Below are 27,065 nucleotides of genomic sequence, written 5' to 3'. Positions count from 1 at the left end.
CAGGTGTGTTGTAATATAAAAATGAGTAGTGTCCACTGATTAAATACAGTCTTTCTACATTGTGAAGAGGGAAAACCCAGATATTCACAAAGTTTGTGATGAATGACTGATTGTTTCCTCATGCAAAATAGATTTGGGGTTTAAAATGAAGCTGCTTTATTTTAGGGTTTTAGTGAAAAGGAGAGTATACAGAATGTTAAGACTCCACAATGGTTATGCTCAAGGTCATAATAGAGAGAAAGAGAGAAAAGTGCATAAAAATGGAATAGCGTTCCATTTACGTGTGCTTAACTCGGGTCGGAATCGGGACCTAAGCACACTTAACTTACACATCCTCCACACACCTACCACCAGAGACGTACTAGGAATGGAACACTCAAGAGAAATAGATTACTGTACATTACTGTTGCTTTACTGTTGCTTGTCTTGAAGTCATACACACGACTGTAACCAGCTTAGTCAAATTATCTTTAGTTCAGCAGTTCTGTAATTACCCTATTTTCACAAACGTGCAATGTTCTTGCAAAAATACAAGTATTTCGATTAAAAATGACCCTTTTCAAGATGCCAGTAAAATCTGTAGTCTCCTCCTATAGTCCAGGCAGCACAGTGTAAGATGGTCTGTCCATGCATGGGTAGAAAACACTGGAGACCTTCCATTTGTTCTGTGGTTTCAGAGAATGCTGGAAGCAACTGCCAAAAAGATGTATTGCTTACAAGTTGGCTGTAGACTCAGCATTAAAACATATGGGGAGTTTCATCTGAGAGTTTGACATCTGTGTGAGATGGTAGGTATCCTAGCCAGAGACAGGTGACACAAGAGACAGATAATAAATTATGTATCAGCATTAGCACACAAGCATATCTATTTTTCCATGCAAGCATATCCATTTTCCATGCTAACAAATCTTGCTTGACATTTGGAAGGATTACATCAACTACAGCTCTACAGAGTCATTTATCACAATTCTTATATAGCATTCTCACTGCACTGCTACATTCTTAGGACACTAATTAATTCATAAATTCAAAAATAACTTCAGCATGCAATTGAATTCATTTAGGTTTATTGGCATGATAGGACACTATCTCACATTACCAAAGCAAACATATAGGAACGTATCAACTTAATGAGGAGCGTAAGGACATTGCAATTCCAATGTATTGTTTTGATCTACCTGTGAACACATTTCAAAATAATAAGTAATTCAGTAAAACAATTGTGCAAAAGGTTGGCAATTAAGGCCATGTTTCTACTTAACCAGAGTCAGATGAACTCATGGGATACCATTTTTATGTCTGTGCGTGCAGTTTGAAGCAAGTTGAAGGTAGTTTCTGGGAAGAAAAGTCATTTCTGGTAGCATGCTATCTGTTCCTGTACACTTCTAGTCATTGTGCTAACGTTAGTTAGCAAAGGGTCCAGAAACGACCTTCAACTGACTTCAAACTGCAAGTAAAGACACAAATTGTATCCATGAGTTCATCTGACTCTGGGTAAGTATTGCCAACATGTAGAACTAATCCTTTAATAGAGCAGTACACCACTATATAAAGGTAAAATATGTGCATTTGTAGCTGTCTCATCAATAGGCCCATGAGTTATTATTGACTACTTATCAGTAACTGTCCTCTTTATGAAGGATACCTTACCTATGCCACGTGCATCTGGCCCTGTGTCCAAGTGCTCCAAAGTGCTCACCATGTCCCCCTCAGGGTTTGGGACAGCTATAGACACCACCGAGGGGATCACTTCCTGTTGTTTCTCTCGCTCATTTGTGTGGATGTTGATGCCAGGGATCTTCCTATAGGAAATATACGTTGTACAAAATAGTTAAGAGGATTAACAGCAAGTCAAATGAAAAGTAAATACATTGTTAGCTCCCAGCTAGCACATTTGGTTCCTTGGAAGTTGTTGGAACGTATGTTTTTGGTTTCACATTGGTTGTGGGAACTCAGAATGTATGTGCTAGCTTGGTTCTCTGCTTAATCACTTGTGAAATATATCTCATAAAATATATTTACCACCGATGAGGGAAAAATTGAGTAAAATTCCCTGTTTAATTTTCTGATAATTCTGGGTTTCATGGAGTATTTACAGTACTTTTTCACTGTTGTGATAAATGTTGAACTATGAACAACCCTCATTATCTTTAAAAGTGACAGATTCACACACTTTAATACTTTGAGTAGAGTAATAATTTAAACTTGTGAAAGAGTGTGATCTTTTGCAATGCAATGGAAGTAGGCGTGGCAAGTACTCTAGAGGTTAGAGCATTGGGCCAGTAACTGAAAGGTTGCTAGATCAAATACCCAACCTGTCAAGGTAAAATAAATTGTTCTGTCCTTGAACAAGGCAGTTAACACACTGTTCCTAGGCCGTCACTGTAAATACGAATTTGTTCTTAACTGACTTGCCTAGTTGAATAATAGAGGATACTATCCATTTTATATGGCATTGTATGTTGTCTCGGGTCTTATCTTTTCAACCATTGCTGCCATTCCGTTGAATGCCTCTCCCTGAATGACTCTATTTAGCATTTCAGAAATGTCAGCATTCACATTTTTAGATAGATGAATACTGCAGAATGCTGACTGCAGAATACTTACACTCATTCAGCACTTAAAACATTGATTCGACTGTTATTCCTGGGAATATTCAAGAGTATAGGAAAGAGAAGAGTGTCTTTGATGATGTCCAATTGTTAGGATGTCTCTAAAGATAGTTCATGATATTTTGACTAGTTTAAGCTATTGGATTCAAGAAACAAGATGTACATATTAATTTGCTTTAAGGATTGGCGTGTGAGAATGGCCTAAATTGACACTATCACTCTCATTAGAATCGGCTTAGTTCAAAGGAAGTCGGGGATACTTTACCTTTTGAACTTGTAGATAACGAAAACTGCCAAACCCACAAATACGACTGACACTAGCATAATGACTGTAGCACCATTGTGACCACTCTCACTGGTGTCCATGATAGGAGCTTGGGGAAAAAAATAGAGGGGGGAAAAAGTATTTAGACATAAGACAAAGAGAGAAATAGAGGGCTGTCTTTTCTTCTGGAATCAAACTCCCAAGTGCTGTGAGGATTTTCAACACCAAAGTGTAACTGAATTTGACCTCAATGATCAAAACAACATGCGTTATGTCTTTCTTATACCGTTCTCATAAAGCTGTTGTGGTACTCAACTTCTCAACAGCAGTTAGCCTAGAGGGTAGAGTAGCACAATGCTATGCAACCTGGAAGGTTGCTGGTTCAAATCTCTGGAGCAATCTCCTGCTGTTTTGGCCATAAGCAAGTCACCTAATAAAACATGTTGCTCCCGGTGCATTGCTCTGTGGCTGACCCTGTGCTAACAACCTCTCAAGTGTGCGTGGGTGTAGAGACTGTTATTGTTCCATTTCATAATAACATCATTCCAAAATGGCCAACATGCAAAACCCTATGAATTGATTGTAATTGCATAGTAGTAGGCATAACCTTATATCTTTAACTATCCTATAGCCAGACATCAGACTATACTGTGAACACAGCAGACTGGCTGACCTGGAGACAGTTGTGTGGCATAGACGTTAATCTGAACCCCAGGCTGCAGAGTAAACTGGATGAGGTCTTGATTCAGGGCACTCAGCAGGACTAGAGACAGCTGTGGAGGAATAAACACAGCTCTGGTTTCACACTCATCAATATTTCAAGCTCAATCATGATCAGTAAATCTAGCTTTTTTTAAAGAGGGGCAAGTGTTGACATGACATGTAAAGGCCTACTGTAATAACATTTCTGTCGAAAGGCTAACATACCAATCACAACAATATAAATCCTATCAGGAAAAATTGCCTTGGTTATGAAAGACAAGAGTTACTGACATTTGAAAAATGCATATGTCGCTTTTGCAATACTTTTTCCTTCACTGGTGATTTTTTGTTTTGGATGTTTTTTGCTTATTAAAATAACAATGAAGTAGTTAAAAAAAATTATGAAAACAAAACGTTTACATTTGTCACGCCCTGGTCGAAATATATTATGTTTATTCTTCATTTTTTCGGTCAGGCCAGGGTGTGACATGGGTTATTGTGGTGTGTTTTTGTCTTGGGGTTTTGTAGGATGTCTAGCGTTAGTCTATGGCTGCCTGAGGCGGTTCTCAATCAGAGTCAGGTGATTATCGTTGTCTCTGATTGGGAACCATATTTAGGCAGCCATATTCTTTGTGTGTTTCGTGGGTGATTGTCCTTAGTGTCCTTGTTCCTGTCTCTGTGTTAGTTTACACTAGTATAGGCTGTTTCGGTTTTTGTTACGTTCTTTTGTTTTGTAGTATTTGTATTGATTCGTGTTTACGTTTGTTCATTAAACATGGATCGCAATCTACACACTGCATTTTGGTCCGACTCTCTTTCACAGCATGAAAACCGTTACAGAATCACCCACCACAAACGAACCAAGCAGCGTGTCAACAGGCAGGAGCCACAGGAGAAACAGCAAAGGCAGCAGCAGGAGCAGCGTAAAAAGGACTTTTGGACTTGGGAGGAAATCCTCGACGGGAGAGGACCCTGGGCTAAACCAGGGGAGTGTAGCCACCCCAAGGAGCAACAAAAGGAGGTATCGACATGGGAGTACGAATTGTTTGGAGAAGGACCCTGGGATCAGCCTGGGGAATATCGCCGCCCCAAAGAAGAACTGGAGGCGGAGAGAGCTGAGAGGCTTTGGTATGAGGAGAAGCAACAGCAGCAGCAGGAGCAACAATATCGGGACTAAACTACTTGGGAGGAAATAGACAGGTGGGCGGTCGACCCAGGGAGAGTGCCGGAGCCCGCCTGGGATTCACTGGAGCAGTGCGAAGAAGGTTATAGGAGAATGGAGATGGCGAAGCAAGCACGGCGGCGCGGAAGGAAGCCCGAGAGTCAGCCCCAAAAATGTCTTGGGGGGCGGCTCACAGGGAGTATGGCTACGCCAGGTAGGAGACCTGCGCAAACTTCCTGTGCTTACCGGGGGGCTAAAGAGACCGGGCAGGCACCGTGTTATGCTGTGGAGCACACGGTGTCTGCAGTGCGGGTGCATAGCCCGGTGCGGTATATACCAGCTACTCGTATTGGCCGGGCTAGAGTCGGCATCGAGCCAGGTAAAGTTGGGCAGGCTCGGTGCTCAAAAGCTCCAGTGCGCCTGCACGGTCCGGTCTACCCAGTACCACATCCACACCCCAGCCCTCCGGTGGCAGCTCCCCGCACCAGGCTTCCTGTGCGTGTCCTCGGCCCAGTACCACCAGTGCCAGCACCACGCATCAGGCCTACAGTGCGTCCCGCCTTTTCAGCGCTATCGCAGCCTTTCTCCTCTCCAGCGCTGACGGAGTCTCCCGCCTGTTTAGCACAGCCAGATCCTTCCTCCTCTCCTGCGCTGCTGGAGTCTCCCGCCTGTTTAGAGCAAACAGAGCCTTCCTCCTCTACAGCGCTGCTGGAGTCTCCCGCCTGTTTAGCGCAGCGGTAGCTGTCAGTCTGCATGGAGCTGACAGTCTACATGGAGCAGCCAGAGCTGTCCGTCTACATGGAGCAGCCAGAGCTGTCAGTCTGCATGGAGCAGCCAGTCTGCAAGGAGCTGCCAGTCTGCAAGGAGCTGCCAGTCTGCAAGGAGCTGCCAGTCTGCAAGGAGCTGTCAGTCTGCAAGGAGCTGTCAGTCTGCATGGAGCTGCCAGTCTGCATGGAGCAGCCAGAGCTGTCAGTCTGCAAGAAGCCGCCAGAGCTGTCAGTCTACATGGAGCAGCCAGAGCCGTCAGTCAGCATGGAGCAGCCAGATCTGCCAGTCAGCCAGACTCTTCCAGATCCGCCAGTCAGCCAGACTCTTCCAGATCTGCCAGTCAGCCAGACTCTTCCAAATCTGCCAGTCAGCCAGACTCTTCCAGATCCGCCAGTCAGCCAGACTCTTCCAGATCCGCCAGTCAACCAGATTCTTCCAGATCTGCCAGTCAACCAGACTCTTCCAGATCTGCCAGTCAGCCAGGATCTGCCAGAACCGTCAACCAGCCAGGATCTGCCGGATCCAACTACCTGGCTGGGCTTCCTCTCAGTGCTGGGCTTCCTCTCAGTGCTGGGCTTCCTCTCAGTGCTGGGGTTCCTCTCAGTGCTGGGGTTCCTCTCAGTGCTGGGCTTCCTCTCAGTGCTGGGCTTCCTCTCAGTGCTGGGGTTCCTCTCAGTCCCGAGCTGCCCCTGTCCCGAGCTGCCCCTCTGTCCCGAGCTGCCCCTCTGTCCCGAGCTGCCCCTCTGTCCCGAGCTGCCCCTCTGTCCCGAGCTGCCCCTCTGTCCCGAGCTGCCCCTCTGTCCCGAGCTGCCCCTCTGTCCCGAGCTGCCCCTCAGTCCCGAGCTGACCCTCAGTCCAGTGGGGTTCTGGGTGAGGACTACTAGGCCATGGTCGGCGGCGAAGGTGGACTATCCTAGGATGCGAGGAGGGGGGACTAAGACATTTATAGAGTGGGTTCCACGTCCCGCGCCGGAGCCGGAGCCGCCACCATGGAAAGACGCCCACCCGGACCCTCCCTATTGTTTTGATGTGCGGCATTTTAGGGGGGTTCTGTCACGCCCTGGTCGAAATATATTATGTTTATTCCTCATTTATTCGGTCAGACCAGGGTGTGACATGGGTTATTGTGGTGTGTTTTTGTCTTGGGGTTTTGTGGGATATCTAGCGTTAGTCTATGGCTGCCTGAGGTGGTTCTCAATCAGAGTCAGGTGATTATCGTTGTCTCTGATTGGGAACCATATTTAGGCACCCATATTCTTTGTGTGTTTCATGGGTGATTGTCCTTAGTGTCCTTGTTCCTGTCTCTGTGTTAGTTTACACTAGTATAGGCTGTTTCGGTTTTCGTTACGTTCTTTTGTTTTGTAGTATTTGTATTGATTCGTGTTTACGTTTGTTCATTAAACATGGATCGCAATCTACACACTGCATTTTGGCCTGACTCTCTTTCACCGCATGAAAACCGTTACAACATTCTACAAATCTGCCTTTTCCCCACATTTTTCTCCCAATGCTCTATGATTTCCCCTGTTTTACCCTTACAAAAAAAAAATGCAGTAAACTTCCTGCAAGTTTGTGGTAAATGTGATGCAAAATAAATAATGTGCCACATAATGAAGCCAGACGTTTGCAGATTTTTGCCACTAGTGGTGAACCCTCGACAAACAGTTCCCTCAAGTTTCTATTTGAATCTGTAGCAAGCCTTCATTGCCATATGCCTAAAACAAATGCAATATATATATTTTTTTAATGAAATACCCGTATAAATAGCTATTCATGTTTATTTTCCCCATTAAAAACAGTCTTACATATCTGTCTAGGTGAGACTGCAGCTGTTAAAATACAATAAATAATTTTCATACTGAATTGAAATAAACTGACTGATCATATCACACAGACGTATAACAGAACCACAGGAGGCTGCTGAGGGGAGGGAGATTCATAATAATGGCTGGAACAGAGTGACGGGAATGTCACCAAACACCTGGAAACCATGTGTTTGATGTATTTGATACCATTCCGCTAATTCTGCTCCAGCCATTACCATGAGCCTGTCCTCCCCAATTAAGGTGCCACCAACCTCCTGTGAACAAAGGACACACACACACACACACACACGGTCAGTTTTTGATAGTGCAACCCTAAGTAACAGTACAGATAAAAAAATAAAAATGGCTTGCTTCTGAAGCTAGGGTTGATCCTGCTAAGTCCCTGGATGGGAGACCAGATGCTGCTGGAAGTGGTGTTGGAGGGCCAGTAGGAGGCTCTCTTTCCTCTGATCTAAAACATATTGCAATGCCCCAGGGCAGTGATTGGGGACACTGCCCTGTGTAGGGTGCTGTATTTCAGATGGGATGTTAAGCAGGTGTCCTGACTCTCTGAGGTCATTAAATATCCCATGGCACTTATTGTAAGAGTAGGGGTGTTAACCCTGGTGTCCTGGCTAAATTCCCAAGCTGTCCCTCATTCCATCATGGTCACCTAATCATCATTCATCCCCCTCCTATAACTATTCCCCAGGTTGTTGCTGTAAATGAGAGTATGTTCTCAGTTAACTTACCTGGTAAAACAAATAAAATCTTACTGTAGAAAGTATAGGTTGGAACTGTTGCTGATAAAATACAATATATAATGTGTATTCTGAACTGGAATAAACTGATTGATCACATCACACAGATGTAGACGAGCACACACACACAGTCCTAATGAGAGGTGTGTGACTGGTTGAAGTTTTCAACAACCAGGTCTATTCTGGGCTTAGGTTTTGACAGTGCAACCCTGAGGTCATGCATGGAGTTTGTTTCTGTACTTGTTTTTTAAGTATGCCAGAATTGGCAGACTAGTCCTAGGTCTGATGAGGACACTGCTTGAAAAGGATATCTCACCCATTGACGTTTTTTGAGATTTCTGTGGGTTAGGAAAGTACCGGTCAAAGTTCTGCTGCAGGCTGGCCATGTCCTTCTTCACAGCTTTACATAGGGGGGAATCTATCAGGTGCATGTGAGCTGACAGAACAGGGAACATGCCATATGCTCCAGCCTTCAGCTGTGACTGCCACTATCCCAGGCGTGCAGCAAATGCTCTGATGCCATCTTCAAGCTCCAAAATGGTTGATTCCTTGCCCTGGAGGCTTGTGTTCAGCTCATTGAGTTTTCTGAAAATGTCAACCAGGTAAGCCAGCCTAGCCAACCACAGTTTGTCACGGAATAGGACAGCAAGGTCGCTGTCCTCTTTCTTCAGAAAGGCCAGAACATCCTCTCTCAGTTCCCACAGCTTCTCCAGGACCCTCACCTAACCTCACAAAGAAAGAGCAGGTGCTTACGGTCTGCTCCGATCTCCTTGCAAAGCTCTCTGAACAGTCTTGCTTGAAGAGGTCTCTTCTTGGTCAGATTCACCATTTTTACGACTGGGTCCAAAAACAGCCCCTAGGTTAGGTTGTAATGCTTTGCTGGCCAAAGACTGTCTGTGCAGAATACAATGTGCCAGTTTCACGTTGGGCACCACTCTGCGGACATGAGCTATGAATCTGGAGTTGCACCCAGTCATGCATCTTGCACAATCAGTGCAAATCCCAACACAATTTGCCCAGTCAATTTGTAAGTCTTTCAAATGAGTGTCTACCACCCTAAAAATGTCCTCTCCCCTTGTTGTTGTTTGTAGATTGTCACAGAAAATAAATTCCTCCTAGATATCATCATCAAATATGTATCATGCATATACCATCTATTGTGGAATTCCAGCTACATCTGCTGACTCATCTAATTGAAGAGAGCATTTCTTGTGCTGTTTCATCTTTACTATCACTGATGCTTGCATGTCAACTGACATATATCTTATTCTTTTGCCTACTGTGTTTTTGAAAAGTGGGACTGAGTCCACTTTTTTTACTGTCTCCTCACCCAAAGGAGATACCCCGACATCCCTCAGACAGGGTTTGATGAGCTCCTCTCCTATAGTGTGGGGCATCTTTGCCTTGGCTATATTTAGGTTCACCTAGTATGAAGCTTTGAGAATAGCTCTGTTCCCTTTGAAGGTCTGTTAAAGAAGCAGAGAAAGCCTTTTGTCAAAAACCAATAACAATGAACTATCATGTAAAAATATTTATATCTTAATATGACCTTCTCTTGATTTACAGTTGAAGTCAGAAGTTTACATACACTTAGGTTGGAGTCATTAAAACTAGTTTTTCAACCACTCCACAAAAATCTTGTTAACAAACTATAGTTTTGGCAAGTCAGTCAGGACACCTAATTTGTGCATGGCACAAGACATTTTTCCAACAATTGTTTACAGACAGATTATTTCACTTATAACGCACTGTATCACAAATCCAGTGGATCAGAAGATTACATATACTAAGTTGACTGTGCCTTTAAACAGCTTGGAAAATTCCTGAAAATGAAGTCATGGCTTTAGAAGCTTCTGATAGGCTAACTAACATCAGTTAAATCAGATACATCTCAGCAGCTTCCGTTTTTTCTTCATACTCAAAAGCACTCTTCAGTGCCACAGGGCAAGTCTCCCCAAGGGACCTGAAGTAGGAAGTAAGAGCTGGCCAGCTTTGCAGGAGATGATCGACAGCTGGATGAAGAGCGAGCCATCATGTGCAAACATGTCGCAGAATTTCTCTCCATTCAATGTCAACAAAGGCTAAAGAAATGCAAGCGGTTCCTCTCTTCGGGAAGCAGATACTGAGACGTGGCTGTAGATCTTTAAAACAACTGTCTCAATATCCACTGACAGCTGATCGCAATCATTCTTGCAGGCATTAGGAGCTATGTGTGCTGGGCAATTAGCTTTCAGAAAACAATTGTTGGCACTGCTCAATAACTGGTAAACAGAGAGGTGTTTTCCAAAGTTGGCATTGGCATTATCTGCTGCATATCTGCTGTGATGTGTCTAATATCCAGTTCATGCTTTTCCAGACAGTTCATCAGAGCTTGATGGATGCCATTTGCAGTTTCATCATTGTCTTCGTAAAAGTCAAGTAACTTGCACTGCACTCCATCAGACACAGAGAAATATCTCACACACACTGGAAACATGTTTCTATTTCCCTTGTTTGAGGCATCACTGGCAACTGAGAAATACACGGGTTCACCTTAGGTCAGGGACAGATCGTCTAAAATATCCGGCACAGTATTTGGTCCTAAAACATTCATTGTAATAATCTAACCTTTGTTCTTCCCAAGTGCATCTTCTTCACATCATTTGAGTCATGAAACAAAGCACCTTTGAGCTTAACAAGACAGTCGGTGCTGTTGTAGCCGGAGTCCGTGTTTAACCGTATGGTACTCATACGAGGCTTCGCTTTCCGTGATATTGTTATTTTCCGCAGTAGACGTCATGAAGAATGCACCGATATTGCTAGCACCTTTAAGCTAGCTTGGTCTTCTTGTGCATTTCTGTGGATGCATGCTGAGTTAGGTCATTCTCCCCTCCATGGCCTATTGAGAATTCCCGACGGCATAAAGTACAGAAAGCTTTCGTCCAGTCACCACTGATGGGCTTAACCCACGTCTTTTTTTCCGCTTCTTATTGATTGTTGTAGCTGCAAAGACTTTTCTTTTTTTTTGCAGATTTATCCATATTTTCTTGATATGCCAAACCGACCAAACAACAACAGAAATTACTTTGCAGGAATTGGTGCGTTTACGCTATACTGTGATTGGATGAAAATACGGGACAAGGGAGTGTCCCGTACGGGACGAACCAATTTAGCCCTATATAAGGGACATCTCGGGTAATACGGGACAGTGGGCAACCCTAGTATCTAGCTAGCTTGCTTTGGCTAACGTTAGCTATTAGCTGAGTACGAGGGGATTGTTTGAAAGAGAAACTCACGACTACTACGAGAGATGGTGCTCCCTTATTTCTACTTATCATCACCTGTTATAAAATTACAACAATGCCTTGCTAGCTGACTTACTCTTCCACTGTCAAACCACTGTTTCCTGAAGCATCCTGCCCTGTCCTGAAAGAACTCCCTTGGTTTACTGTCATGCTGTGGATGTTTGGTCAGGGCATGTCATTTTAATTTGTTAGTTTTGAGAGACTCATTACTAAGCACTTCCCCGCACAAAACACATTGCAGTCGATCCTCGTTATTTCTCAAAGTTTGTACAAATCAAAGAGAGAGAAACTCCTCGTTGTATATGCATTTCATGATGATTGAGCTCAGTCAGAACTTGTGGCTAGCTTGAGTCCATTTGATGACAGCGGTAAGTGATGGCGAGTGGGAATGACAAGTCAGTGGCTGACAGCACATCATCTGCTGCTGAATGACAGCGCTTCAGCGTGTGGGACGCGGATTGTTCTAGAAAACTGCAGAAAAAGGATCTGGAACATGATGAAGCACACAGGCATATTCCTCCCAATCATGTGCCAAACTGAGCTGAGATACCGCTGCTAAACAGTGAGCGCAGTTGCACTTGGCCAAATCAATTCCAGTAATTAACTAAATAACTATACATTTACTCAGACATGTCATGACCCACTTTGGGTCTCACTATCTTCTATCTTGTTAATTAAGTGTGTTCGACTAATTGACCACACCTGATCTTAATGAGTGCTTGTTTTGTTTGAGGTGGAGTCTGTTTGAATAGACAAAAATGAACAGCTTTGTATAAGTACAAAATAATCAACATGCCATGCTAATGTAGCTCCATTCTGGTTCCACAGTGGACTATTTCCATGGAAATAGAACAGAATATCATAGGTACGAATCTCACTGACCCGTGCTCTGTCATTCTGCCCCTGAAGAAGACAGTTAACCCACTGTTCCCCGGCACCGAAGACGTGGATGTCGATTAAGGCAGCCCTCCGCTCTTCTCTGATTCCGAGGGGTTGGGTTAAATGTGGTAGACACATTTCAGTTGAATGCATTCAGTTGTACAAGGTTTCCCCCTTTCCCTTCCCCTTCCCTTCCACAATACAAAATAAACGTGTTTGCATGATTAATGCCTAAGAAAATTCATTTCCATGCATCCTATCCCCTTAACACCTAAGCTATCAGTGTTATTAAAAGCCTTATTGAAACATGTTCTCAGAACGTTATTTAATTACCTTCAAATGACCTAAAATGTCTATTCTCAATACATTAATAAAACCTCCCAGGAAAGCTTTCAGGGAACCATAGTTAAATGTAATGCATAACTAAATTGAGATAATAGCTTCCTTCCACGATGGGGGAGTAAGGCCCTCCTCCTTCAAGGTCTAATTGAAGGATGATACAGTATAAGCAAAGGGGTCAATTCCTCTTCGAAGGTTTTGTACCACTCTGATGGGAAACCGTCGCTCCCTGGAGGATTGTTGTCCTCAAGTCGAGCAACTGCACTCCCTATCTCTTCCTAGAATAGACTGAATGAAGTACAGAGTAACAGAGTAATCCCTTTCCAATGTGTGGAGGTCCTTCCAGATATCTATCAGTCCCAGTTCTATCAATGAGGTATTAATCAACTTTGTGAGGTGCATTGTATTTCTCTTAGTACTGGTCATGTCCAGATGATTTAACACCAGGTTCAAATTGCCTGTACAAATTAAAATAAATGTGTAAAAAATTACTTTTCACTCTCTGGAGGGACAGAAACATGAATGTTAGTTACCTCTTTATGTTATATTTTCCCCATTATCACCGTTAATCTCTTCTTTTTGTCATTAATTGACTTAATACTTTCAAAATGAACAGAGTTAATAATAATGATCGCTGGACCCCTACTGTGTTTTTATTTAAAAGTATTGTAGAATGTGTTTTTCAGTTTTACATGTTCCAATTGTGATTAATGGCTTGTGCGTTCTCCTTTTTTATTTTTGCAAAACCTTACTTCTCTTAATAGGATTGTTCAAACCATTCACGGACCGAACTCCCAGTGGATTAATTAGTCATATGTTGCATTATTTTTATACATCAAGATGGTATTGGAACCCCGATAAACAAAAAATATTCAAACCTGAATATCTGGATACAAAATCTCAATAACATAACAAAGACCTTCAAAAAATTGGGTTGCCCAATGCAGCCCTCCCCACACACCCCCTGTGTTGTCCGAGGAGAAAAATCCATGCTATGTGGAGGCCCCTCTCTAGCAGTGCAGATATAGTATAAAATTCTCCCTCTACACATTCTAGCTATGACCAGTTTATGACACATACCCGCCGGTCTTGGTTCCTAATCAAAAGAGTCAGTGTTCCGTTTGAAAGATTCACTTCGTTTGTGAGTTTCCGAATAAAACGTTGTTGCAGCTAAAGTAAACAGTCGGAAATAACGTTATGTCAGTATGTTAACCGATTGGCCTTAATCCTCAAGTGACCCTATCCAAGGCTGGGTTATAGCCTATAAACAATGACAGTTTTAGCCCCAAAACAAATTAGCAGAGCTGAGGTTGCAGGCTATTTGGCTAGATATAAATTGCTTGGTCAACCCAGCCCAGCAATATGCTACCTAACCAGACAGCCATAGTTTCTATCCATCTACCCTAACTAGCTAAACCGCCATCTATAGGTGTTATCCACCTACATCATATTTCAGCTCTAGCAAATTCCCCATACCCGTTATTACAAATCACATATATATCCATAGAATTAGGTCTCCGTTTGAATTCCTGCAATCTGTCCCTTGCTCATTGTACCGTCTCTTATCCTTCGGCTCTGGCTGAATTCCGCTCCCCTCCCACATGCCTCCACGTCAACACTTGTTGTAGTTGTCTCTCGCTGGTAATGCTGTTGAGCCCGTCCTCTCCTCTACCTCAATACTGAATCCCATCTTCCTCATGTCCTGTACTGCCTCAGCCACACTGCTGAAGACCGTTGTCCATGGGGGATTTGCATCTCTGAATCCCCTCATGAGCGTTATCGTGGTCGAATGACAGTTTGCGTGTTCCACGTTTAATCTTCTTCTGCCAGGCTTTCCTCAAAATCATTTCCTTGGTATTGTATTGGTTTTTGAGCAAGTGCCCTGTATGCTTTCTGGATCTGAAGATCTGTGTCTGTCGGCATAGAACGTTCATTTTTGAGTAGACCTTCTATGAATTGGGGCATATCTCTTCCCTCTGCATCCACAGCAAAATCGTAAATGTGAATATTGTTGTGCCTGGACCTTCCCTCTCAAGGTCCCTCAGTTTCTCCTGTATTCACTGTTGTTGTTTCAATGGAAGAAGTAGAGCTTTGCCAATTTCCATGTTTTGTCCATCTGGCTATTCGATCCGTGTCTCTGCCCCTTTAAAAACTTTACTTTGGGCGTGAAGTTCCCATTACATTTCCTGGAGCCTCGCTGTAACTTCATGTTTGAATTTCTCTAACTCCTTCTTTATTTCCTTCTTAACTTCGTCCTTGAATGTAGTCAGGTTCCCTCTCACTTCGGTTCTAAGTTTGTAGACTTCTCTGCTAATACTTATCAGCATTTCCTTCGCTGGGTTCCTCTCCATCTCACTTTCGACATTGCCGTCTTGCCTGGCTTGTTGAGGGCTGTGTATATCTTCATCCATTTCTGCTTTATCTGACTCTATAACTTGTGTTTTACACTTATTCTGACATCTCGTTCAACTTCCCCCACTCATTTATACTGAAGCTTAATATATAAACATTTTGAAAAGATGAATTTGGGGGTGAATTATTTACAACCGACCGGGAGCTTGTCTTCTACATTGCCAATCCATCGTTCACCAACTACATATTCGGCATAACTAAATGGTATGTCGCTTTTCTTCCACCCCAAAATTATACACCTGAATCAGTAAGAAGAAACAACTTGAAGACAACTGGCCCTTAATAACCCCTAGAGTGGATTTTCTGCTGCACCGCAAAAATCTAATTAGCATAATACAAAAATCCCCATAAAAACCTGTCAGTGTAAGATATCTGTCCACCGCATCCGCTGATGTCGCACTTCCGCATCTGCCCCCACAAGCATCTTGGGACTCATCTGAAGTCGGCACAGCCAACGTCCGTCTGTAGCGTCCGAACAGTTTAGGGCAGCCTTTCCTATGGGTCACGACCCACCGATCTGTTAATGGTGGGTTGCAACGTGTCAGAGTATTTTTTATTTTTAATGAATTACTGGAATTGATTTGGCCAAGTGCATCTATGCTATCTGTTCAGTGCACTCTCTGCTTAGCAGCGGTCTCTGGTCAGTTTGGCACCAGCGCAAGTGGGAGAGGGAGATGCCAGATAATTTTCTGCAGTTTTCTTGAAGATCACTCCGCGACACACAAGGCAGCGCTGTCGTTCAGCAGCAGATGATGCCCTGACAGCCAATGACTTGTCATTCCCATTCGCCATCACTCACCGCTGTCATCAAATGGACTCATGCTAGCCACAAGTTCTGACTGAACTCAACTGTCGTGAAGCGCAAATACAGGGATGAGTTTCTCTCTTACTTTGAGAAATAAGGAGAAACACAACGTGTTTTGCGCGGAGAAGTGCTTAACGTTAGTTAACAAACAAATTAATAAAATGACACATCCTGACCAAAACTCCACAGCATTATGGTAAACCCAGGGAGTTCTTTCAGAACAGGGAAGACTGCTTCAGGAAACAGTGCTTTGACATAGGAAAAGTAAGTCAGCTAGCAAGGCAGTGTTGTAATTTTAGAATAGGCGATGATAAGCAGAAATAAGGCAGTAGTAACTCTCATAGTAGTAGATGTGCGTTTCTCTTTCAAACAATCCTCCTACAACTGTAATGATTGTTGATTGTTGGAAATGATTGTTGGAAACTAGTCTAGGTTGGAACTGTTTCTGTTAAAACACAAGTAATAATCAGTATTCTGAACTGGAATAAATTGACTGAAGCAAGACGCTTTTTGAGGCAAACACTCACACAGTTCTGGGTTCTACAGCCGGAAACAGTCTACTGCCTGACTGAGAAAGCAGTAGATGTTAAATGGGGGAAAATAAACATTAACATATATTTACTGTATATGAATATTTAATTGCATTGTTATTTGTTTTTGTCTATATTGCATTTGTTTTAGGCATAAGGGCAATGAAATGTCCCGATATTTAGGTATAGTTGCGTATTTTCCTAAGCTTGGGTCCCAGGAAAACACAACATTTCGAATTTGGGTCCCAGGCTGAAATAGAAACCCTGTTTTGGGGCTATACACTAATATGACCCTCTGTGGAAAGGTGAGACTCCCACAGACACATACATGTCTGTAGTTTTGCTCTAGGAAGCCCACTGGCCTCACAAGACTCATCTGAAGCTCCCCTGGTACCAGTTGAAAAAATGGATTGAAGTAAACTGTATATAGAGACTATTTCGTGCCAAAAATAAGGGGGATAATACGTGTCAATTTATTTACAAATAATTTCTGATCTTTCTCATACAGTTGAAGTCGGAAGTTTACATACGCTTAGGTTGGAGTAATTAAAGCAAACGTATCAACCAATCCACAAATGTCTTGCTAACAAACTATAGTTTTGGCAAGTCGGTTTGGACATCTACTTTGTGCATGACACAAGTAATTTTTCCAACAATTGTTTACAGACAGATTATTTCACTTCTTATTCACTGTATCACAATTCCAGTGGGTCAGAAGTTTACATACACTAAGTTGACTTTGCCTTTAAACAGCTTGGAAAATTCCAGAAAATGATGTCATGATTTTAGAAGCTTCTAATAGGCTAATTGACATCATGGGGAGGAATTTCCAAATGCCCAAAGGTACCACTTTCATCTGTACAAACAATAGTACGCAAGCATTAACACCATGGGACCACGCAGCCATCATACTGCTCAGGAAAGAGACGCTTTCTGTCTCCAGGAGATGAACATACTTTGGTGCGAAAAGTGCAAATCAATCCCAGAACAACAACATATCGACATAACCTGAAAGGCCACTCAGCAAGGAAGCAGCCACTGTTCCAAAACTGCCATGAAAAAGCCAGACTATGGTTTGCAACTGCACATGGGGGACAAAGATCAAACTTTTTGGAGAAATGTCCTCCACTCTGATGAAATTCAAATTGAACTGGTTGGCCATAATGACCATCATTATGTTTGGAGGAGAAAGGGGGAGGCTTGCAAGCCTAAGAACACCATCCCAACCGTGAAGCACGGGGGTGGCAGCATCATGTTGTGGGGGTGCTTTGCTGCAGGAGGGACTGGTGCATTTCACAAAATAGATGGCATCATGAGGGAGGAAAATGATGTGGATATATTGAAGCAACATCTCAAGACATCAGTAAGGAAGATAAAGCTTGGTCACAAATGGGTCTTCCAACTGGACAATGACCTCAAGCATACTTCCAAAGTTGTGGCAAAATAGCATAAAAACAACAAAGTCAAGGTATTGGAGTGGCCATCACAAAGCCCTGCCCTCAATCCCATAAAGAATTTGTGGGCAGAACTGAAAAAGCATGTGCGAGCAAGTAGGCCTACAAACCTTACTTAGTTACATCAGCTCTGTCAGGAGGAATGGGCCAAAATTCACCCAACGTATTGTGGGAAGCTTGTAGAAGGCTACCCAAAACATTTGACCCAAGTGAAACAATTTAAAGGCAATGCTACCAAATACTAATTGAGTGTATGTAAACTTCTGACCCACTGGGAATGTGATGAAAGAAATAAAATATTAAATAAATCATTATCTCTACTATTATTCTGACATGTCACATTCTTAAAATAATGTGGTGATCCTAACTGACCTAAGACAGGGATTTTTTACTAGGATTAATTGTCAGGAATTGTGAAAACTGAGTTTAAATGTAGTTGGCTAAGGTGTACGTAAACTTCCGACTTCAACTGTATCTCTTAGATATAGAACAGACACTTCAGAACAAACTTCCCTAAGATTTTTTTTGGGGGACAATCTGTTGTTCCATGGAGTGAATCTGTTTTTCAATGCATTTTTATGGGCTAATAGCCGTAAGGCCAAATACAATTTTTCATATAATAATATTGCTTTTTTCCACTTTTTTTCACTCAAAAAGGCAACAGTTCTGAACTTGGTTTAATATATATATATACATATATATACAGTATATATACTTTTTATATATACTTTTTCTTTTAAACATCCATTGGCTGAAAGCTCACTGCTCAGTTATCAAGGTCAACATCCCCATCGTGTTCACATTTCTCTCAAGTAAATGTTGTAGGTAGAGTGCCTTTTTGTCTCACCCATCTACACATAATATCCCATAATGATAAAGTGAAATCATGTTTTTCAGAATTGTTGCTTATTTATTGAAAATGAAATACAGAAATATCTTATTCACCTAAGCATTCACACCCCTGAGTCAATACATCTTAGAATAATCTTTGGCAGCGATTACAGCATTGCACACCTGGATTGTACAATATTTGCCCATTGTTATTATTTAAACATTTATCCAAGTCAAATTGGTTGTTGATCATTGCTAGACAACCATTTTCAAATCTTGCCATAGATTTTCAAGCAGCTTTAAGTCAAAACTGTATTTCGTCCACTCAGGAACATTCACTGTCTTCTTGGGAAGCAACTCCAGGGTAGATTTGGCCTTGTGTTTTAGGTTATTGTCCTGCTGAAAGGTGAATTCATATCCCAATATCTAGTGTATAAGCAGACTTATCCAGGTTATCCTCTAGGATTTTGCCTGTGCTTAGCTCCATTCCGTTTCTTTTTTATCCTGACAAACTCATCACTCCTGAAAGATTACAAGCATACCCATAATATGATGCAGCCACCATTGTGTTTGAAAATAAACTCATACTGCAAAAAATGTGGCAAAGCAATTATGCTTGGGGAAAATCCAATACAACACATTACTGAGTACCACTCTCCATAATGCCTTGTTGCAAACAGGATGCATGTTTTGGAAATGTTTATTCTGTACAGACTTCCTTCTTTTCACTCTGTATTGTGGAGTAACTCCAATGTTGTTGACCCATCATCAATTTCCCCCTATCACAGCCATTAAACTCTGTAACTGTTTTAAAGTCACCATTGGTGAAATTCCTGAGCGTTTTATTTCCTCTCCAGCAACTGAGTTAGGAAGGCCGCCTGTATCTTTCTAGTGATTGGGTGTATTGAGACACCATCCAAAGTGTACTTAATAACCATATTCAACAGGATATTCAATGTCTGCTTCCCCTATCTACCAATATGTGCCCTTCTTTGCAAGTCATTGGAAAACCTCCCTGGTCTCTGTGGTTGAATCTGTGTTTGAAATCCACTCCTCGACTGAGGGACCTTGCAGATAATTCTATGTGTGGGGTACAGAGATGAGGTAGTGAATAAAAAATAATGTTGAACACTATTATTGCACACAGAGTGAGACCATGCAACATTTTATATTTGACTTGTTAAGCAAATCTGTACTCCTGAACTTACTTAGGCTTGCAATAACAAAGGGGTTGAATGCTTATTGACTAATTTCGGCTTTTAATTTTTTTTGTAAAAATGTCTAAAAACATAATTCCACTTTGACGTTATGGGGTATTGTGTGTAGACCAGTGACAAAAAAATAATTTTCATGTGAAAATATGAGCAATTTTAGGAAAATTGGCCAAAGATTTGCCACAACTGTTTGCCAGAAGCCTTTTTTTTCATTAAGGGTTCACAGCTAGTAAAAGCAGTAATTTAACAATTTACCAGAAACCATTTAACAAGAGACCAGAAAGCCTTTCCAAAACCCATTCAACTCCTTAGCCATGGCTCACTAATTCCATCTCGCTCTTTCTAAACATTTTTCCACTGGTTAAAATTAGACTGCTCTACACTGTATGAATAATTACTTTTTATTCTAGTGGCATATCAGGGTCAGTAAATCGATAACACATTTTAATAAGCTGTGCCAGAAATCACCACCCCCCCCCCCCCCCCCACCACACAGATACACACAAACCCAACGTGCACACACACGACACAATAAGATGTGCAATAGTGAACTAAGATATATCAACCTATTGTCTGTGATGTCTTGCCAGGTATTCAGACAGCCTATAGATAAACACATCCGCCTAATTCCCAACTCAGGCTGCCCCGCCACTAGTCTCCTCTGATGTGTCCAATTACATAATGCATCGTTGTAATTAAATACCTATTAACTCAGTTCAAGACTAACTGCGAGCGACTGGAATTACGTTTACATGTTGCAACATATGCAAATAAGTGTATCAAATAATGCATATATATATATATATATATATATATATATATATATATATATATATATATATATATATATATATATATATATATATATATATATATATATAGTGTAACAGATCATGCAGAATAAAAATGTCTGATGGTGGACTGAAATGGATATCAATTTTACTAATATGATTGAGCTGCTGAAAGGCAGATGAAAACATGGTGTGTTTTATCAACTCTATTGAATGTCAAGAATTATAGAGCTGTAAAAACCATTAGAGCCCAGGTCCAGCATCTTAGATATTATATTCGAAGCAAACCCTTTATGATGGAGTGAATGATAAGTATAGTATGTCTTAGAGCTATTAACGTATAATGGTTAGACATGAGTTTTGTGAAATAAATTGTGATGCTACAGTTTAGGTTGCAATGATGTACTGAGACGAATGCAGCTTTTCAAGAGCGAACTTCTGTTATTTTGATGGGAAGACATTGCCCTCTAGTGGTGGCAGTGTGTGAATAAATGCCATTTTGTTGCGCTTGAATATCTAATAAAGGATCAGTAGATTCCATATGCATGTCTGATTAAAGCAGCGAAAAGAGAAAAACTAATTATGAGCAAATGATGAACCCTACATGATATGAAGAATATAATCAAGGGGAAATGTGTTTTCACATTGTGCTGCTATTTAGTGATGCTGTTATTACTTGCTTAATTTAACATTGAGGTACGGTAGGCCTAACTACAGCATGATTCATGTAATGGATCTATATAAATGGAAGTAAATGGGTAGAACTATAATAATAATACAAAATCGTTTAAGACTTTATAGTCTGGTGATACATTACCTGCTCTAAATGTGTCACTTTTCCATCCATTCTCCCCTCGGTTGACCTTTTTTCAGGGACGATGCAAAACTCTGCTGCCGTTGGCAACCCTGGGAGCACTGACACTAGAAGCTGCTCTCCACTGATCCCTGTGACCTTCAATTAAAAAGTAATGAAAAAATAATAATACATCTAGCATCTCAGTTTCTCCTATATTTTCATTACGTTATGTCATATAGCACTACACTGGACTTAACTATGGAAAAGGCTAAATGCACCAGCTTTTTTAAATTTTTTTAAAGATCTCATTTGACTAAGTACCAGTCACTGGCAAGAGATAATGCACAAATCAGCCCAAACATGCACGTTCATTTTGACAGTCTTTAGTAAAAAGCAGGCCTTTTTAAGTGCATTTGTGCTGTAACAACCCTGTCAGTTTCCTGGTATAAAACATGGTCATAGCTGACAAGACAGAACGCCAGTGTGTGGTGTATATATAGCTCAGCAGCCAGGCCTTTTATGTAACCCAATGTGCTTCTTAACATCCTGAAAGAGACAATGGAGGAGACTGGAAACACTTTACCTGATATGGTACACTCTACCTGCTATTTACATTAAGCCAAATACTTATAGGGACATAACCTGATTTGTGGCACTTAGAAATCGTATACTGCTAGTAATGTTTACCAGCTAACTTCAGTGAATTCAGTGAGGGAAGCATCATGACATACAATTTGCTACCACGTTGTTTGCAATGCTGTTAGAATGACTTAAAATAATCATCAGAGTGCATCAATTAGTTACTGTAATCGCAGTAATTTACTGGTAAGTTCTGTAGTAGTACTGTACAGGCAACACAGTCTCACAATCAATTCGTGCATATATGTACAAAATGCATTTCAGCAAATTTTGTGCATTTTTGTGCGTTTTTCTGGCTTAATTCCTGAGAAAAGACACAAATTTATGTGCTTCTTAATTCGTGCGAAAAGACAAAAATTTAACCAGTAGGCTACACACAAGCCTTTTCAGCAACATATAGACGCGATAGTTTATATTTAATTTATGTTCTTAAACTCGATGTAGGATCAGGAAAAATCCCTTGAGTTGCGCACCTTATGCTGGTTTGGCCCTCGGTTGGTTGCCATGTATTTAATTTTTGTTCTTAAACTCGATGTAGGATCAGGCAAAACCCCTTGAGTTGCGCACCTTGTGCTGGTTTGGCCCTCGGTTGGTTGCCATGTATTTAATTTTTGTTCTTAAACTCGATGTAGGATCAGGCAAAACCCCTTGAGTTGCGCACCTTGTGCTGGTTTGGCCCTCGGTTGGTTGCCATGTATTTAATTTTTGTTCTTAAACTCGATGTAGGATCAGGCAAAACCCCTTGAGTTGCGCACCATATGCAGGTTTGGTCTTCGGTTGGTTGCCATGTGTCCATATCGAGTGGTGTGGTGTATTTTCGCACTAATTAAGTAGCACATAAATTTGTGCATTTTCGAACAAATTGAACCACACAAAAATGCAGAAAAACGCACGAAATCTGCTGAAATACATTTTGTACATATATGTGCGAATTGGATCTGAGGCTGGGCTGGTACAGGAGAACTCACTTGGACCATGGAGTCCTTGACCACTCTACTGATGTCCTGCCTCCATTCAGGCACACCAGGATTGAAGGCCTCCAGATTAGAGGAGAAGGCTAAAACGTGTGACTTGAAATGTTCTACAGGAAAATACAAGACACATATTTAATGGCGATAGATGCTAGATAATAAGAGAGAAACTGTTCATAGATCAGAAGAGGTTATAAATGATTAAATGTTAAACATCTAAATGATCAAATCACTTTCTATTGGTCGCATCACAGTCAGTATTTTATATCACAGAACATTTACCACCTGAATGTTAGAAACATATAACACCTCTGTAATTTAGAGATGAGTCATTTCAAATACTTTACCATAGACAGCAACAGTTATTTTGTCTTGAAGGACGGTGTTACCAACTGACACTTGCACGGTGACAGTATGGGTTCCCTCCTTTGAGAAGGTGAAGGACATTCCTCCCACTAAAGTCATAACAGGCTAACACACATATAAAAGACAGAGTGATAGAGTTTGACAGAAAGAGAGAGAGAGAGAAAGAGAGAATGTCACAAACTAAAGGTGGGTTTGTCCGTACAATTCACAATATTGCAATTAATATGGTAAATGAGGTAAGTAAAGTTCCTTAAATCTGCAAAGTTTTAAGATATAGTGGAACACTTCACTGACCTCAGTGTGGTTGTTGAACCACCAGTAGTAGGTGACTGATCCAACGTAACGTGGCTTCAGGACTGTTGAGAGATTCACTGCTTCATTCCTAACAACCACCGAGGGAGCTGAAAGCTGCACTTGCTCAAGTAGACCTACAATAAAATAAAATGGATGTGTTTCCTTTCACGGAAGTGTTTTCCTTTCCTACTGCAGATACATCATTAACAGAGTTTTTTTACAGGTAGAAATGTTGCAAAGAGTACCTGTAATTCTAAAGTAAATTAATTATATCAGTCATTCATGTGCTGTTTCACTTACAGGTAACATGTAGATATAGTAAGACTCTCTCAGAGCCAAGGCTGTTGAGTGCCGTGGCAGCCACTCGGTAAATGCCGACTTTACTGTATATATGTTTGATTCCATCCTCTATGGAGCTGATGTTAGCGTAGGATATGGCCGTCCCGTCTCCAAAGTCCAAAGTTATACTTGTTGTGGAGCCATCACTCTGCCAATGGAAACATGTTTATGATTAGATTTTTTTTAAATGGCCACAGTGTGCATGTTTAACACAATTTAAATACATAAATTCATATATTTATTTATATATCCTACACATATTCTGCATGTAGAAATACATTGTTATATGTGACAACTGTTAAATAACAATGGCTACAAGTGTTTGACAACAACAATCTAGGCTCTACGAATCAACAAAATGTACAACATGATGCACTGCAGCTCATCTCAATCCATTGGTTGACGATTGAGAGTAAACCAATGTATATGTAAATGTATACTATAGGACGACAAATACATAACATGCCCATTCATACCACGAAATGAGTGCCTTTTGGATCCCTTTGATATTTCAAGTACAAATATTGAATTTTAACAGCCTGTTATATTAAATGAAGTGCCTTTTAATATAGACCACATGGAAAATTGAATCAACCTGATTTATTCAGCATTTTGACATGTGCACCCTCTGTGACTGTCATGCCCTGACCTTAGGGATCCGTTTTATTCTCTATTTTGGTTAGGTCAGGGTGTGACCAGGATGGGCAATCTATGTGTTCTATTTCTTTGTTGGCCATGTATGGTTCCCAATCAGAGACAGCTGTCTATCGTTGTCTCTGATTGGGGATCATACATAGGCAGCCTGTTTTCCACCTTAGTTTATGGGATCTTGATTTTTGCTAGTTGCTGTATAGCCTGCATAACTTTAAGTTCGTGTTGTATTCTTGTATTTTTTTTTGGTGTTCATTTTAAATAAAATTAAGATGTTCGCCTACCACGCTGCACCTTGGTCTAATTCATCTTTCGATGAGCGTAACAGTGACTTCTTGTAAGATTTAACCCACTTACCCCAACATTTCTCAAAGTTGTCTCCATAATTGTAAACCCCTCGTTCATTTAATGTGATTGGTGATTACTTGTAACGTTTTAAAAAAACCTACCTGTTCATAATTTTAAGGTCTACCCTGTTAAGTGAACTGAACTCTCGTTTTAATATGGAATTATTTAAATGATTCATTTTTTAAATACAAAAAACAAAGACGGAACATTTTAAAGTCCAAGCAGGTGAGCTGGTCCTTGCTATTTTCTCATGTTTTGTGGTGGAAAACTGAGTGGGTCGAGCATAACACATCAACCCTGTTACCTATTTGTATTTATTAAGGATGTCCAGCAACACTAAGGCGGTTATATAAAATAAAAAATATTACATGGCATTACATTTCTTATAACTTTTCACAACACATTAAGTGTGCTTCCTCAGGCGACAAGTCTACTATCACATACATTATCTACAATACAAAATCCATGTGTACATGCGTGTCTTGTCATGTGTATGTTTGTCTGTGCACATAGATTGACAGACTAGAAATGTTTAGCAATTTTTTGGGGGTGAAGCTTGCATTCAATTTCTCTCCCTGTTGCACACAACAAGCTTCTGTACCCCTGTCAAAAGAGAATTTATGGCTAATAAGACCAAATTGTCAACCCTGTTACTTTACTTGGCACTTAATAGGCACTTGCTGTTGTCTTTTTTTATTAACCCCTTGAAATGGCAAAACATGTTTGTTATCTAAGTTGAATATGTGCTCTTTATGACAGATTATTATGTTAAAAAATGTATCACCAAGTTACGCTACTCAAAAGGCACCCAATTGGTGGAACGACCCAGCACATGCTTTCAATACGAAGTCTAAGAAATATTCCAGACAATACCTCTTCCAGAAACACCAGGAAGGTGACGTTGTCCCCCATGGTGGCTGTAAGTGTCCCCTCACTGGTGACCAGCTGCAGACCTCTCGGAGCCTGGCGGGGACACCTCTGGCTCCTAGGGCTATACTTCCCCGGGGTTTCCGCAGTGCAGTTATTGGATAGAGCCTTACGGTATCTGCAACATACACACATACAGACATAAATATCTAGACAGCCCATACTCTATCTTAAATACATATGAAGAAATAAAACGAGAAAATATACTGTCAACTTTGCTGAAGGGATCTCTAATACTGTACCTTATTCTGAGTGCATTTCTGACTAGTTAAGCAGTACATAATGTTTAAATGGAGATTTGCCAAACCCAGTAGTGTTGAGGAAGCTGTCCCCAGTGGTGCAGTCTGTGGACACGGAGGATGGAACAAACCAAAAGACAGGGGTGCATCCTCCATCACTCTGCCTCTCAAAGCCATAATCACTATTTGGGGTGGGAGAGAGAAATCAATAGGCTACAAGTCTTGAGATCAGTAATAAACATTAAGTATAGAAAGTGGATGTCTGTTTTTAAGGTTTATTAGTAACATTTTAAGACTGTAAAATAAAAAAAGACAGATTTGAATGTACTTGATTTTTAATACCAATCATTACATAGTATTGATGGTATTATGTTTGGTGTGTTCGACATCAAAATAACCATAAGAAGACAAAAAACATCTAAATATGTTTAATATTGTTTACTGGCTTTGGAGCTCTGTAGGAAAATGTTATGTAAACAGATATCACATAAACTTCATTAATTGATTGATTGACAGATGTCAGTGAACCTTTCAAAGTATATAAAAAATGTGTTATTATTTTTGTATTGTTATATATTACAAAAAAAACACAAGTAAGGGGTAACGTTAAAGTATTAGAGCAAGAAGGACAAACAATACGGCATCAAGACACTATCAAACATGTATCAGTCTTTCCGCAACAGAGCCATCCTTATGTGTGAAAGGTGCGTGTGCATGATAGTGATATAAAATATGTCATAGTTCCCTTTTTCATGATCACAATCTTGTGAATCCCGAACCCTCCACAGTTCCCCAATAGCTGTCCCTCAACCATTCGAGACCCCTCCCAAAAAAGACCCCAAAAAATACAATTAATTCCATTCCCCACCACCAAGAAACAC

General features: G+C 41.1%; 1 protein-coding gene across 1 annotated transcript in view; it reads right to left on the bottom strand.

The window, feature by feature from the left end:
- Positions 1-559: 559 nt before the first annotated feature.
- Positions 560-27,065, bottom strand: part of LOC135511399 (VPS10 domain-containing receptor SorCS1-like) — a 132,064-nt gene continuing 105,558 nt past the window's right edge. The window contains exons 18-28 of the mRNA XM_064932923.1: positions 26,253-26,366; positions 25,892-26,063; positions 23,981-24,167; positions 23,681-23,814; positions 23,368-23,491; positions 23,018-23,130; positions 21,432-21,566; positions 3,551-3,650; positions 2,878-2,986; positions 1,651-1,802; positions 560-797 (exon numbers count right to left, since the gene is read on the bottom strand). Coding sequence (XP_064788995.1) covers positions 739-797; positions 1,651-1,802; positions 2,878-2,986; positions 3,551-3,650; positions 21,432-21,566; positions 23,018-23,130; positions 23,368-23,491; positions 23,681-23,814; positions 23,981-24,167; positions 25,892-26,063; positions 26,253-26,366 — 1,399 coding nt within the window. The 3' untranslated portion in view covers positions 560-738. The remainder of the gene's footprint in view (positions 798-1,650; positions 1,803-2,877; positions 2,987-3,550; positions 3,651-21,431; positions 21,567-23,017; positions 23,131-23,367; positions 23,492-23,680; positions 23,815-23,980; positions 24,168-25,891; positions 26,064-26,252; positions 26,367-27,065) is intronic.

This window comes from Oncorhynchus masou, chromosome 24 (assembly GCF_036934945.1).
Source record: "Oncorhynchus masou masou isolate Uvic2021 chromosome 24, UVic_Omas_1.1, whole genome shotgun sequence".
Classification (NCBI taxonomy): domain Eukaryota; kingdom Metazoa; phylum Chordata; class Actinopteri; order Salmoniformes; family Salmonidae; genus Oncorhynchus; species Oncorhynchus masou.
This window is presented reverse-complemented; position numbering and strand designations above follow the sequence as displayed.